The sequence below is a fragment of the Ranitomeya variabilis genome, chromosome 4 (genome assembly GCF_051348905.1).
Source record: "Ranitomeya variabilis isolate aRanVar5 chromosome 4, aRanVar5.hap1, whole genome shotgun sequence".
In the NCBI taxonomy this organism is placed as follows: domain Eukaryota; kingdom Metazoa; phylum Chordata; class Amphibia; order Anura; family Dendrobatidae; genus Ranitomeya; species Ranitomeya variabilis.
Window position 1 is genome coordinate 74,176,406 of NC_135235.1, and position 16,359 is coordinate 74,192,764.

General features: G+C 42.2%; 1 protein-coding gene across 3 annotated transcripts; it reads left to right on the forward strand.

Annotated features, from left to right (window-relative positions):
- The first annotated feature begins 3,864 nt into the window (after positions 1–3,864).
- Positions 3,865–14,172, forward strand: SYCE3 (synaptonemal complex central element protein 3). Of its 3 annotated transcripts, none has more exons than XM_077257097.1 (4): positions 3,865–4,001; positions 4,331–4,514; positions 7,841–7,968; positions 13,982–14,172. In XM_077257097.1, exons 3-4 carry the CDS (start codon positions 7,860–7,862, stop codon positions 14,137–14,139), a joined length of 267 nt encoding a protein of 88 aa, XP_077113212.1. In that variant the 5' UTR covers positions 3,865–4,001; positions 4,331–4,514; positions 7,841–7,859; the 3' UTR covers positions 14,140–14,172. The 3 variants fall into 3 exon arrangements, with proteins under 3 accessions (XP_077113212.1, XP_077113213.1, XP_077113211.1); XM_077257098.1 differs by having other exon boundaries at positions 7,860–7,968; XM_077257096.1 differs by having other exon boundaries at positions 3,872–4,001; positions 7,855–7,968.
- Positions 14,173–16,359: the final 2,187 nt, after the last annotated feature.

A 16,359-nucleotide genomic window follows, 5' to 3' on the forward strand; every position in this document is an offset into this window, starting at 1 on the left:
TTCAGTGTTAGGTTGAACCCACGGGCTTCCGTACACGCTGTGGGGGAGGGGCCATGCACGTCGCAGTTCCGTACACCAGGCTGAGATTGCCGTCAAGCGAGTCACATGCTGTTGTCATCACGTGACAGGACGTGAAGGTGGCCAGCTGTACGGTTTGTCACTGGTGGAGCGTGGTGTCGTGCAGAGGGAGGCATGGATAAGCTGCGGAGGGTCCTGAACGGCCATGAGGACGAAGAGAGGGGCCTGCAGCTCAGGTACGGGCTACTAGTCATCTTATGCCGGATGTCCGCCCCGCTCCATAAGGGGCGTGCTGTGCTGCAGGCAGATGACCGGGCTTGGATGGGTTACAGCTGGTTTACCCTGTCGGAGACGCCCCACGTGTATTATATATCCGGCCTTGGCCCTGTTAGACCCAGAATGCACTGCTTCCAGCTCAGATATTCGGCCCCTGCAGTGTATATAGGTGACCACTCACACACAAAGCTCTATACTATCTGCCCCTGCAGTGTATATAGGTGACCACTCACACACAAAGCTCTATACTATCTGCCCCTGCAGTGTATATAGGTGACCACTCACACACAAAGCTCTATACTATCTACCCTGCAGTGTATATAGGTGACCACTCACACACAAAGCTCTATACTATCTGCCCCTGCAGTGTATATAGGTGACCACTCACACACAAAGCTCTATACTATCTGCCCCTGCAGTGTATATAGGTGACCACTCACACACAAAGCTCTATACTATCTGCCCCTGCAGTGTATATAGGTGACCACTCACACACAAAGCTCTATACTATCTACCCTGCAGTGTATATAGGTGACCACTCACACACAAAGCTCTATACTATCTGCCCTGCAGTGTATATAGGTGACCACTCACACACAAAGCTCTATACTATCTGCCCTGCAGTGTATATAGGTGACCACTCATACATAAAGCTCTATACTATCTGCCCCTGCAGTGTATATAGGCGACCACTCATACATAAAGGAATTGCAATAGATATTTACTTCTTAGTTTAACATTGTATGCGTGTGTCTGTATATCATTTTTTTTTTTTGGGGGGGGGGGGGGCCCCATTCAAAAGTTCGCACCGGGGCCCGCAGGACTGTTGTTACGCCCCTGGTGACTGCAGACCTTTGTGCCAAACCTGGACAATACCTATAATATAATATTTTGATGTCAAATTCTTTATGCTTTTTTGCCTTTTGGCCAGGTTTTTTTCTCTGCTTGTTGAATTAATAATGAAGCAAGATGTACATGAACCTTTAGGTGTTGGTCTACTTGTATAGATTTTTACATCTCAAGCTCAGCTAGTATATTAAGGGATATAATTAAAAAATAACTGCTTGAATACATTACAAAAACGGGGGTTTAAAATACATTACATCACATATGTATGTGATTTTTAAAACTGTAATAGCTCCACAATATTTGCACATTTGTCATTAGCAAACATCACCTGATGTGTTCTCCACAGCGTATGGTGTGAGTCACAAAATCAATATTTCCACCTTTTGACGATGTATGTAGCTTGTGACATTTATGACAGTCTTGTGCTACTCTTTCTCTTGCACTTGAAGAGATTTTTTTTTTATGGGGGCCAATGTATGAGGATGATTTTGCAAGAATCCATATGCTCTTAAAGGGTAAAGGGAAAGCCTGATATATTGAGGCAAACGGTTATAGAATAGGAGGAGCTGAGAAGATTTATACACACATATATAAATATATATCTTAATATATACTTGCCTTATAATGTCTTCGCATCCTGTTCCGTCCAGTTGTGTCCAGATCCCAGAATTCCAAGCGGCGGAAGTTCACCGACCGCCATATTGGGACACCCAAGTGATGGGTGCCTCAATATGGAAACTGCTGGTGGTACCAGCTTCTTGCGCGGTACCACCAGCGGAACACCATCGCACCACACACACACACACTGTATACGCCGTACGCACCACACACACACACACACACACACTGTATACGCCGTACGCACCACACACACACACTGTATAAGCTGTATGCACCACACACACACACACACACACACACACACACACTGTATACACCGTACGCACCACACAAACAGCAGATGGGGGAGAGAGAAAGCGCACAGGGGTGAGAGAGACAGAGCACAGGGGGAGACAGCTCAAACAGGACAGCACATGAGGGGAGAACACAGGAAGGAGAGCTTGAATTTCTTTGGAACTTGATTGAGGCTGCTCATCCACCATCCGAACTTTCCTGCGTTGCAACATTTCATACATTATTCTCTGCCGTCCATGTCCAAGGAGATTAGTTACAGTGCCATGGGTTGTAAACTTCTTAGTTATGTTGCATACATGGATAAAGGAACATCAAGATCTCTGGAGATGGACTTGTAACCTTGAGACTGAGTGATGATATTTTTCACAATTTTGGATTGCAAGTTATCAAACAGTTTTCTTCTATTCTTTCTATTCTCCATGCTGAATGTGGCACACACAGACACACAATGCAAATATTGAGTCAATTTCTCCCCTTTTTATCTGGTTTCAGGTGTGATTTTCATATTGCCCACATCTATTACTCACCACAGGTGAGTTTGAACAACCATCACATACTGTACTTGAAGCAAAGTTGTTTACCCACAATTTTGGAAAGGTGCTAATAAATTTTGTGTTGTTCCAATACACATAAAGGAAATAAACATGTGTATAACAAAACATGTTTACTTTACGAAACAAACTTGGCACTCAGTGTTTTCTGAAGAATAGGGCTGTTTATTTCACATCCTGACAAACAAATCATTTGCTGAACGTTTTCGGTCAAACACGGACCTTCCTCAGAGCAATGAAGTTTATCTTGAATGTATATAGTTAGCCAATTTGCCCTTCAAATAATGTATGCGGTAGCCGATAAATTGCTGTAATGCCACAGAATGGCTGTTTACTGTGGTGAAGGTTTGTGCCGCTATTGGACGCAGCACAATTCATCGGCTACCGCAAAAAACACTGAGTGCCAAGTTTGTTTCATAAATTTATCAATACGGGTTGGGAACCCTACTTGAGCACCAATATCCACCGTTTACAGAGTGCCGTGTATTCCACATAGACTATAACAAAACATGTGTAATTGCAATAATTTTCTGGGAGAAATACTTAAATTTTTGCAATTTCAAGGGTGCCAACACTTTCATCCATGACTGTGTATATAAATCATTTTTTATTTATTTTAGTAATTTTAGGAATTGCCAAATTACATCTAGTGACATTTGTCCTGCCCTCAGCTGCCAGGGGAACCCCATTTCCTCACAGTAATAGGAGGGATGGAATTGGCTAAGTCCCCTCATTCTGTCAAACATTAGGTATAATTGTCACTCTTGACTATAGAAGTTAATTGATAAAATATTATTTAGGGTGTAATGACATTTATGTAGTATCTCTGTATGTGCGCGTGCACGCAATCTATTAGCACTCATACCTATGATATTCTATGGGGTTCTGCACATGTCCGATCCTTTCTTTGGACCGAGTGGTTACAAAAGAAAAAAAAATGAAACATGCAATTTTGATACTAATGTCAGATCAAAATCACCAAAGCAAGTCTCTGGGTCCATGAAAAAAATCGATGACATCTGTGTGCGGTCTGATTTTCATGGACTGACAGAATGGAGATGATTTTTTTTTTTATTAACATCTGAGAAAAATTGATGCCATTCTGATCAGAATAATGGGACTATTTTTCTCGGATGTGGACCGGTCGTGTGAACCTACCAACTTACCCTATTGATGAGATATTACTGGAACCTGAAACATAACTTGAATTTCGCACGGCAGTACAAAATCTGTAACAGATGGTCCTCCCTCACTCCCTTTGGTCACCCTTCGCTCTTAGGATCTTACAGCATTAGGCCTGTTGTGTATGGGACGCAATGCATGTACAAAAAGCATAGAGGACGAAAAGAGGGTAAAAGGAGGACTCAGCAGGGAGATGTGGAAGCAGAACAGGTGAGGGGTAGGTCAAGAACAAGTGAGTGTAGTTTTTTTTTTATTACTTTTTAACCCTTTCATGGCCCTATAAAGAATGCAGCAAAATGATATCCAGCTGGCCACCATTTTACTGGATTTATGCAAATTGTTATGAAGTAATTTGTTCATCTCTAGCAATTGGTATATCAGAGAGGTGTACCTCTGCTATCTCCCTCATTCTTACAGCCATGTTTGCTTGCATCATTAATTTATTTTATTATGTCTCATGTTTTCTCTCTGGAAATAATTTCAATATTGGGGGAGATAAAAACATTTCTGGATTTTTAACATTTCTCCTTGTTTATCAGCCCAGCATAGGACTTTACATAATCATAAATAAGAGGAGTCAGGTGAATCTCAGGAAACTACAGGCCTCGTGGAGTTACCATGACAGCACAGCCTGCACGGTGGGTGAGGTGGCAGTTACTGAGTGACGCAGGAAGCTGAGCATCGAGGGCTTCTGAGAGAAAAGAGCAAAACTATAAGGAAAAAGTATGGGATAATTGGAAATAGATATAAAAATAGAGAATTTAATAATATATTATACCATCCAACGCTTACGGGGCAAGGACAGGCGTGCAGGTTTCACATGTCCGACATTCATGGTGCGAGTATGAACAGCAACGATAGACTCCATAGGCCCCTTACTCGGGCAGTGAATGTCAGACATGTGAAATGGGCCTTAGTGTCTATGTCAGGGTTTGCTTATCGGTGCTGTACAGTATTTGCTGCCAGATTTGCACAATATATTACAATGGTGTATGACATTTCCTCCACGTGCTGCAAGAAAATAATCTGTGAGGAAATTGACCTGCAGCGTGAATTTCAATTCCTTGTGTGCGTTTTTAAGCAATGCATAGGGTGAAACATGCCACAAATATGCAACAAAAATATGAATTGTGTCGTGTATTCGCAGCAAAAATTGGGTATTTGTTTCTGATGTAGTACTGGCTCAAAATTCAGCAGCTAACCAACCATGTGTAAATGTCCACTTAGGCTATGTGCCCACGTGCAGAAAGTACGCAGAATGTTCCTGATAAAATCCGGACTCCCTTCGCAGGAAATCCGCTTGCGTTCTTCTTGAGTTTTTGCGCATAATTGTCGTGTTTTTGCACGTTTTTTCGTGGATTTTTTGAGTTTTTTTTTACAATGGTCCAAATACAATTCTATAGCGGGAAACCCGCGGATTTTCCGCAAAATTAATGAACATGCTGCGTTTTTTTCTGCAATGCTTTTCCGCTGCGGAAAAAAAACGCAGCATGGGCACAAAAATTGCGAAATGCATTAAAATAATGGGATGCTTAATATAAGCATTTTTTAAGTGTTTCCGCAGTGGAAAACCGCGGCAAAAACGCTAAAAATCCGGAACGTGGGCACATAGCCTTAGGCTATGTTCACAGAGAGTTTTTAGGAGGGTTTTGGTGCAAATTTGTTCTAAAATCCTCCTCAAAAACTGCTAGAAATATGCTCAGAAAACCTTTCCCATTCATTTTCTATGGGTAATTCATTTTGATATTCATATAAGGAGTTTTTCAGTATTTTTATTTTTGCTGAAGAGGTTTTGAAAAACTCCTCATGGAAAAGGAAAAAAAGTGCATGTCACATGCCCCAAAAATACACTGTCAATTCAAAAGCCTGCAACAAACTGTAACCATAAAAAGAATGTGTCCTAAAGTTGTTTCCATTTGAAAGACTTGTTGCTTTTTGAATGCTTCAAAAACCTTTGTGTGACATTCACAGTACAGTAACAACCACAACCTTCCATATGCAACCACAGCCCCATACTATCAGCACGCATATTGACAATCTCTACCCCCATGTACAGCCGCAAGCTCCACAACCCGGTTCACCTGCTATCTTCCAGTCACTGAGCGGGTTCTCTTAAAGGGGTCATCCACTACATGACAACCCCACTGCTTAATCACTTCTGGGCTCCATAGATAATAAAAACAATCTATACAACCCCCCCCCCCCACTCCCCCCGCGCAGTGGTATCGTTCCATCGATGACAGTGCTGCTACTCTTAGCATTGTCCCGCTGATCGGCTGCAGCATTTATTTTCAGAGTGGAAGTCTGCCTAGACATAGTATTGATGTGCTGTTGCTGATCATCATCTGCTAATTGTCTGCAGCGTTCACATGAAGACATAACTGTCAAATGACCTGTTGGTAAAAGCTGTACAGACGTGAGACATGAGAGGATGCAAATTTTGATGGGAGACCTTCCTTAAAGGGAACCTGTCACCCCCCCCCCCCAGGCGTTTGAAACTAAAAGAGCCACCTTGTGCAGCAGTAATGCTGCATTCTGACAAGGTGGCTCTTTTAGTTCTGGGTGCTGTAACTGCAGAAATAATCCGTTTTGTAATTTGTCCTAAATACCTTTCTTCAGTGCTGGAGGCAGGCCTTTCCCCCCCTCCTACAGACGCCACACAGCCGTCACTCATGTCTTCTTGGCGCCGGGCGCCGCCTCCTCACCGCTGTTTTGAAATGAGCCCAGAACTAAAAGAGCCACCTTGTCAGAATGCAGCATTACTGCTGCACAAGGTGGCTCTTTTAGTTTCAAACGCCCTTTTGGGAGTGACAGGTTCCCTTTAATGATGTTACAGTGGCATATAAAAGTTTAGGCACCCCTGGTCAAAATTACTGTTATTGTGATCAGTTAAGCAAGCTGAAGATCTCTAAAAGGCCTAAACTTCAAGATGACACATTTCCTTTGTATTTTAGGTATATATATATATATATATATATATATATATATATATATATATATATATATATATATACTTTCATCTTGTACATTTGAAGAATCACAAAAAGGAAAATGGGCAAATGCAAAAGTTTGGGCACCCTGCATGGTTAGTATCCAATAGTACCCCCTTTTGCAAGTATCAAAGCTTTTTGTAGCCAGCCAGGAGTCTTTAAATTCATTTCTGAGGGATTTTTATCCATTCTTCCTTGGAAAATTCTTCCATTTCTGTGAGATTCCTGGGTCGTCTTGCATCATTGCTATTTTGAGGTCTAGCCAAAGATTTTCTATGATGTTCAGATCAGGGGACTGTGAGGGCCATTGTAAACCCTTCAGCTTGCGCCTTTTGAAGTAGTCTATTATGGATTTTGAAGTGTGTTTAGGATCATTATCCATTTGTATAAGCCTCTTTTCAACTTCAGCTTTTTCAGCTTACATGGGAAAGCAAATAATAGGAAATCTAATAATTTCCAGGTCTGTAAAATCATCAGAAAGCAACTACTTAATGTGTCCTTATGTTTTCAGACACTTTTGCCAGTTGTACACAGCATATATCTATATTCTGGATACAAAGCTATAGGGAATTCTGGAGTAAAAAGCTTTGAAAAGTGGCAAAATTCTGTTGCAACTTGAAGATGCTCTAAAATTGTGTGACTTTTGGTGTTTTCAAGCCATTTTCGCACTGTTCTGTGGGTGAACCTGGGGCAGAACGCTGCTTATCCAATTCATGATGAGCAGAGGCTTTTACCTTATCACAAATCTTATTCCAGCAGGGATGTGGAGGTGCACACCACATTGTGCCTTGCTTTATTCGTTACGAGGTATTACGTGCACCTCTTAATAAATCAGGAGCCTCACCCTGAAGATTGCCAGTCTTGATGAATTAGGGAGATAGAATGATTTTATAAAATCATTCTTTCAGTACAATAGAAAGGTCATGGAATGGTAACAAATTCTCCAGATTTCAGTTTGTTAGTTATGCCTAACAATAACTGTTCTAATATATATAATATTGTTGTTGGCTGCAATATATACCACAAATATAATAATATATTATTATAATAATTCTCAAGGACATTGTTTTTAGACTAGATGGCAGAAGCAAACTCAGACAAGCAGACATCTGAAGATGTTTCCAAGATGTTAACCGATCTTAACATGGATCTGGAAAGAATGCTAGAGCAAATGGAAACGTTATCAGGTAGGATCAGAGTGAGCAATCCAAATGTAGGAAACCTATATTAGGCTGCAAGAAACACAATTTTATGAGAACATTATTACTTCCAGTGAAAAATAGAAACATGTCAGTGATTCTATATTCTCGTGTGTTATACCTTAGTACATAACTCAGTTGTTTCTACTGCAGATCTCTCCTTTTATCGCATTTTGCGGTTTATAAAACGTACCGGATTATAAGACGCACCCCAAATTTTGAGGAGAAAAAACTTTTTTTTAATAAAATGGTGGTGCTTCTTACAATCCAGGGGTCTTATTGCTTATCGGGCGTAGTGGCTGCGGTGAAGCTGGTGTTCGGTGGTGCAGGCCGCAGTGGAGCAGAGTCCCAGGGTCACTGCTGGAGGAGGCAAGAGTGGCGCTGCGGGTGTTCGGTGGTGCAAGGGCTCCGCCGACATTTTCTGAAAGCCCAGAGCCCCCGCACTGTTTACTATGTGGTGGACTCCAGAAAAATAGCTGCTGAGGCGGCGCATGCGCAGATGGAGATCTTGGCGCTGAGATCTCATCTCCCGAGATCTTGGTGCCAAGATCTCCATCTACGCCTGTGCCGCATCTGCGGCCATTTTCCTGGAGACATTACGTAGAGGCAGGCGCAGATGGAGATCTTGGCTTTCCTCCATCTGCACCGAGTAAGAAGCTGGACGCCGGACCCCAAAAGAAGAATGGCGGCTGACAAATGCCGCCGCAGGGCTGCTGCTCACCGCCATACCACACCGCAGGACCACCACTCACCGCCGTACCACCACTGCACACCGCAGGACCACCGCACCACCACAACACCCCCAGCTCCGGGCCCGCAGCATTAGTAAGACCAGTGTTATAAGACACACCCCTATTTTCCCCCTAATTTGGGGGATCATAAAAGTTGCCTCTTATAATCTGAAAAATACAGAATTATCATTTTGTGCCATGTAATAGATTTATTGGCTTTCACAATTGGACAACGTCGTTATCTATCACTTTAAGCTTACACTTGATGTTCCTCATGCTTTTTCTAAACAATAATGCTGTTCGAAGCATGTAACACAATCAATCATGTAATTATCAAGGTCTGTAGCAATGAGTACAGGCTACAGAACAGCATACCTATAGGACCACACCTTAATATGGGGCCCTATCTCAGTGTATGACACTAACGGCTCACTCACACTGGCATAGATTTTCTCATGCGATAAAATTGGGTTGAATAAGCTAATGACACTCTGGAGGAGATGAAGAAATTAAGTTCTCCCTCTTCTCCGCACCTGTTTGAGCTGAGTGTCATATGAGTGTGATCCAACTATCTCGCACTAGAGAATCACAGTACAGGTGTGGAGAAGATGGAGAACTTATTTCTACATCTCCTCCACTGTCTCTGTGTAGACATCCGAGTGCAGTCCGATGTTTCACATGCACCCACAGACTTGTATGGGTGTGCGTCATCTGAATATTGGAGCCATTCGCAGCATGCTGCAATTGTTTTCTCATGTCGAATTCAATACTAGGCCCAGTGCTATCCGATAAAACATTGGATAGCCCTTATATCATCTATACTTTTCTTGATATAAAAAGCAAGCCAGAATATTTTCATGTAAGATGATAGGGCTTTCCTACTACGTAAGTTAAAAAATATTCCCTTTCTCTGTTGCCCAATGACCCAAGAGCCAGTGGTCCAGTAGCTGGCACTGTTGTCTTGCAGCATTAAACCAAACTATAGAAGCATCTATATGGAGATTGTATGGTTGTATCCTCCCTGATAGGTGTTGCTTCTTCTCTCACTTCAAAAAGCATATTAATAGGTTTATTTGGCTTTCTATGAAATTGGTCCATGTGTCTATGTTTGAGAAATACGATTTTGAGATTGTGGGACTGACACACATACTGATGTGCAAATGAGCAAAAACTTTAAACAAAAATTTTAAAATATCCTCATTGATTCAATATCAACTATGAACACAACGTGCTGAAATAACATACTTACCCACTTTGGCATGCTATCAATGAGGTTGTTAAAGAAGTCCTGCCATGAACATTTTTTACTGTAGTGTCGATGTGTTAATGTACTCACCTATTGGCCTCTTCTCCAATATTCAACGCCATTCCACTGCTCTTCTGAATGACATGAATGTCATGTTGGAAAATCAGACTCTCTGGATCACTGTGTGCTAGTATGACATGGCGATATTGAAGAGTGTTCTGCCATGCTGCTGCACTTGGGCAAATCATCAAGATCCGCTGCTGGCAGCTCCCGTTGTAATTGATGACCAGTGATGTTCCAGGTGTGCTCAATTTTAGTCAAGTTTGGAGACACATGCTTTTCACAGTAGAGACTATTTGATGTCTTAGGCTTGGTAAGTTATGTCTAATTTCAATTGCAGCACAAAATTGATCACTAAGAATCATTGATTGAATCTGACAAGACCATGTGGGCAACACTGTGAAAACGACTTTGTAGTGAATGTGACACCGGTCCTATTCCAAGGATTATGATTTGGGGTGGCATTACATAGCCAGTCTCCTTTAGACTTTATTCCAGGTAAATTAACAGCTCATTGTTACATTTGTTTGCTTGTGGAACCTTTGGATCAGCCAATTATCTAAAGTGTGAACTTTGTGAGGGAGCGTGTTGTGAATTCTGCTCTTGGGCTCCCTCCGGTGGTTATAAGTGGGAGTGCTGCTGTCTTTGGATCCAGCAGTCATTAGGTGTGTCCACTTATTGCAATTTTGACTGGGCTATTTAGTCTTGCTTGACCCTTTGGTTAGTGCCAGTTGTCCATTGTTTCCTGGAGGATTCACTTCCCTGCCTGGTCTCTCTTGCTTGCTGATCCTTTCAACAAAGATAAGTGCTGGCTTTGTTTTCTGCAGTCCACATGCTGTGGGCCTGATCGTTCTAGTTACCTTCCATGTTTTTTCTTGTCCAGCTTGGTCTGTATAAGGATTTGTTTAGCCAAGCTGGTATCTCTGGAGATGCAGATATACCCTCCATGCCTTTAGTTAGTTGTGGAGTTTTGTATTTTCTGTGGTGGATATTTTCTAGTGTTTTAATACTGACCGCGTAGTACTCTGTCCTATCCTTTCTATTTAGCTAGAATTGGCCTCCTTTGCTAAATCCTGATTTCAGTCTGCGTATGTTATTTCCCTCTCTTCTCACAGTCAATATTTGTGGGGGCTGTCTATCCTTTGTTGGGGATTTTCTGAGGCAAGATAGTTTTCCCCTTTCTATCTCTAGGGGTAATTAGTCCTCCGGCTGTGTCGAGATGTCTAGGGAGTGACAGGTACATTCCACGGCTACTTCTAGTTGCGGTGTTAAGTTCAGGGTCTGCGGTCAGTACAGGTACCACCTTCTCCAGAGTACGTCTCATGCTGCTCCTAGGCCACCAGTTCATAACAGGAGCGTGAATCCAGTTCTATTCTCGGGATTATGGTTTGCGACAATAGTTACATTGATCTGGTTCTGGTATCAGTGGTGTGGTCATTTTTCTAAAGTGTCCCATAAGCTGTATTTCACCAAATGCAAGGCCACACGTTGCCTGTGCTGCCGTGAGAAGCCTGCTTGGCCTAAGTGTGCTACCATGGTCTGCAGCGTCTCCAGACTTGTCTCCCATCAAACCCATCAACATGTGGCACATCATTCGTCAACAATTGCAAGGAGAGCTGCCAGCAGAGGATCTTGTTGATTTGGGTTCCCAAGTGCATTCAGCGTGGCAGAGCATTAATCGGACAACCATCAATAATCTCATCGATAAAATACCATGCAAGAGTCTGTGTTTCTGTTCATGGCGGTCATACTTGACTTTTCCTTCATGTTGGTGTAACGTAAAAGGAAATATATACTGTGTATATATATATATATATATATATATATATAGTACAGACCAAAAGTTTGGACACACCTCATCATTTAAAGATTTTTCTGTATTTTCTTGACTATGAAAATTGTAAATTCACACTGAAGGCATCAAAACTATGAATTAACACATGTGGAATTATATACTTACCAAAAAAGTGTGAACACAACTGAAATTATGTCTTATATTCTAGGTTCTTCAAAGTAGCCACCTTTTGCTTTGATGACTGCTTTGCACACTCTTGGCATTCTCTTGATGAGCTTCAAGAGGTAGTCACCAGGAATGGTCTTCCAACAATCTTGAAGAAGTTCCCAGAGATGCTTAGCACTTGTTGGCCCTTTTGCCTTCACTCTGCGGTCCAGCTCACCCCAAACCATCTAGATTGGGTTCAGGTCTGGTGACTGTGGAGGCCAGGTCATCTAGCGTAGCACCCCATCACTCTCCTTCTTGGTCAAATAGCCCTTACACAGCCTGAAGGTGTGTTTGGGGTCATTGTCCTGTTGAAAAATAAATGATGGGCCAACTAAACGCAAACCGGATGGAATAGCATGGCACTGCAAGATGCTGTGGTAGCCATGCTGGTTCAGTATGCCTTCAATTTTGAATAAATCCCCAAGTGTCACCAGCAAAGCACCCCACATCATCACACCTCCTCCTCCATGCTTCACGGTGGGAACCAGGCATGTAGAGTCCATCCGCTCACCTTTTCTGCGTCGCACAAAGACAGGGTGGTTGGAACCAAAGATCTCAAATTTGGACTCATCAGACCAAAGCACAGATTTCACAGATTTTTCTACTTGTAAACTGTGGTGTCTGTGCACATGGGGTGCATTTGGATAGCGCTGGGAAGGCCCGCCTGATCTAATAGAAGGGTGTCACTACTAGGTCTGCCTGGATGCTTTGCATCTCCATTGTGTGAACAGCGCCACATACAAGTTTTTATGTGCAGCAATGTGCCAAGCAGCCACCCCCTCCATTAGTTTGGTAGCTGGTGAGTGGCTGCCTCATCGGTTATGCTGCACCTGTGTTGTTTCCATTTTAACCACATGGGTCCACTGCATCCTGTTAGTGCATTTGTTTGGAGGCCTAAGCAGGTAAGAATCTCTGCCTTTTGTTGCTTTTTTTTTTTCCTAATTTTTGGAGGATCTCCGAATCCTCTTTTTGTGCTTTTGCTGTTTAGAGATAGGACTCATCAGACCAAAGCACAGATTAACACTGGTCTAATGTCCATTCCTTGTGTTCTTTAGCCCAAACAATTCTCTTCTGCTTGTTGCCTGTCCTTAGCAGTGGTTTCCTAGCAGCTATTTTACTATGAAGGCCTGCTGCACAAAGTCTCCTCTTAACAGTTGCTGTAGAGATGTGTTTGCTGCTAGAACTCTGTGTGGCATTGACCCAGTCTCTAATCTGAGCTGCTGTTAACCTGCGATTTCTGAAGCTCAGATAAACTTATCCTCAGATAAACTGACTCAGATAAACTTATCCTCAGAAGCAGAGATGACTCTTGGTCTTCCTTTCCTGGGGCGGTCCTCATGTGAGCCAGTTTCTTTGTAGCGCTTGACGGTTTTTGCAACTGCACTTGGGGACATTTTCAAAGATTTCCCAATTTTTCGGACTGACTGACCTTCATTTCTTAAAGTAATGATGGCCACTCACTTTTCTTTACTTAGCTGCTTTTTTCTTGCCAGAATACAAATTCCAACAGTCTATTCAGTAGGACTATCAGCTGTGTATCCACCAGATTTCTGCTCAACACAACTGATGGTCCCAACCCCATTTATAAGGCAATAAATCCACTTATTAAACCTGACAGGGCACACCTGTGAAGTGAAAACAATTTCCGGTGACTAGCTCTTGAAGCTCATCAAGAGAATGCCAAGAGTGTGCAAAGCAGTCATCAAAGTAAAAGGTGGCTACTTTGAAGAACCCAGAATATAAGACATATTTTCAGTTGTTACACACATTTTTGTTAAGTATATAATTCCACATGTGTTAATTCATAGTTTTGATGCCTTCAATGTGAATGTACAATTTTCATAGTCATGAAAATGCAGAAAAATCTTTACATGAGAAGGTGTGTCCAAACTTTTGGTCTGTACTGTATATATACATTTGCTTTTTGCCTGTTAACTAAAATCTGTCTTTATATTTCATTAGTTAAAACTACGTGGATGGTGTATGAAATGGTAATGAGACACAGGGATCCCGCAGTGGTTGATCAAATGAGAAGACTAGAGGAAAGTTTCTTACTGTGCAAAGAAGAAATTGAGAAAAAATGGAAAGATATGTTAGATGAAACAAAACAAACATCATAGAATCACAATGGTCAATAAAATGTGTTGGTGATTTATTCTCAAAGCAATGTTTCCTTTAATTTAAGAATATTTCTAGTCTGTAAGTAAAATTTATCCCTGCAAGTGACAGTGCAAGAGTCTCTGCTAGTCCTCTTGCTTGAAATGCTGCAAACTGCTGTCTGTTTCCTTGATATGACAAAATATTTACAGTAGTTGTTAACACTTAAACAGATCACAAGAGTTTTGAACATTTATAGAAAAGTACCAGGAGCGGGCATATAATTGGCGCAACCTGTGCAGCTGGAGAAGGATACAAGAGGTAAGGGGGTCACTTCTACCTCCAAAGCAGCAAGTTAAATGCTGTCATAGACAGAACTATTAGGCTATGTGCACACGTCAGGATTTCTTGCAGAAAATTCCTGAGAAAAACCTGAAATTTTCTGCAAGAAATCTGCAAGAAATCGGCATGCGTTTTTGACGCGGTTTTGGTGCGTTTTTTTCCGGACATTTCCCAATGCATTTTATAGTGGGAAATCAGCAAAAAAACCTGCAAAATTAAAGAACATGCTGCGTTTTTTACCGCGATGCGTTTTTTTCGCGGAAAAAAAACGCATCATGTGCACAAAACATGCGGAATTCATTCTAAATGATGGGATGCATATTGTATGCTTTTATTTGCGGTTTTATAGCGTTTTTATCGTGAAAAAACACGAAAAAAACGCAAAAAATCAGCAACTTGTGCACACAGCCTTAGACTGTAAAGAGCCCATAATAATAATAATAATAATAATTTTTATTTATATAGCGCCAACATATTGCACAGCACTTTACAACTTATAGAGGGGACTTGTACAGACAATAGACATTACAGCATAACAGAAATCACAGTTTAAAACAGATACCAGGAGGAATGAGGGCCCTGCTCACAAGCTTACAAACTATGAGGAAAAGGGGGGACACGAGAGGTGGATGGTAACAATTGCTTTAGTTATTTGGACCAGCCATAGTGTAAGGCTCGGGTGTTCATGTAAAGCTGCATGAACCAGTTAACTGCCTAAGTATGTAGCAGTACAGACACAGAGGGCTATTAACTGCATAAAGTGTATGAGAACATGATGCGAGGAACCTGATTATGGTTTTTTTTGTTTTTTTTGAATGGGCCACACAGGTATAGTTAGGTTAATGCGTTGTGGCAGTAGGCCAGTCTGAACAAATGAGTGCACGCTTAAAACTGTGGGGATTGGGGATTAATCGTATTAACCTAGGTAGTGCATTCCAAAGAGTCGGCGCAGCACATATAAAGTCTTGGAGACGGGAGTGGGAGGTTCTGATTATTGAGGATGCTAGCCTGAGGTCATTAGTGGAGCGAAGGGCACGGGTAGGGTGGTAGACTGAGACCAGAGAGGAGATGTAGGGTGGTGCTGAGCCATGGAGTGCTTTGTGGATGAGGGTAGTAGTTTTGTACTGGATTCTGGAGTAGATGGGTAGCCAATGTAATGACTGGTGTCATGATTCCCCAATGGCATGGGAACATCAGAAACACAAAAATAACAGACTAGCTCTCGGGTGATGGAAACTCAAGCTGACCGTGACCTAAATCTACCACACAACTAACAGTAGCCAGGAAGCATTCCTACGGCTGCCTAGATGCCATGCGCCAGCCGGAGAACTAACTACGCCTGAAAGAGGAAGGAACAGACCTGGCTTACCTCTAGTGAAATTCCCCAAAGAAGATAGTAGCCCCCACATATATTAACGGTGAGTTCAGAGGAAAAGACATACACAGTATGAAGGTAGATTTAGCAAAGCGAGGTCCACTTACTAGATAGAGGAAGGATACAAAAGAGGACTTCATGGTCAGCTGAAAAACCCTTTCAAAAACCCATCCTGAAATTACTTTAAGACTCCTGTGTCAACTCATCACACAGGAGTGGCAATTTCAGTCCACAAGAGCTTCCAGTAACAGGAAATGACAAAACTGTAAACTGGACAAAAAATACAAAGCAAAAGGACAAGAGTCCACTTAGCTGATCAGCAGACTAGTAGCAGGAACATGCAACTGAATGACTCAGGTTACAATGATGACCGGCAAGGAAGTGACTGGAGAGCAAGGCTAAATAGGGAACTCCCAAAACTGATGGAAGCAGGTGAGCTGAGGCAGAAAAGCACACACAAGTCTCCAGTACCACCAGCCACCACCAGGGGAGCCCAAAAAGCGGATCACAACAGTACCCCCCCCTT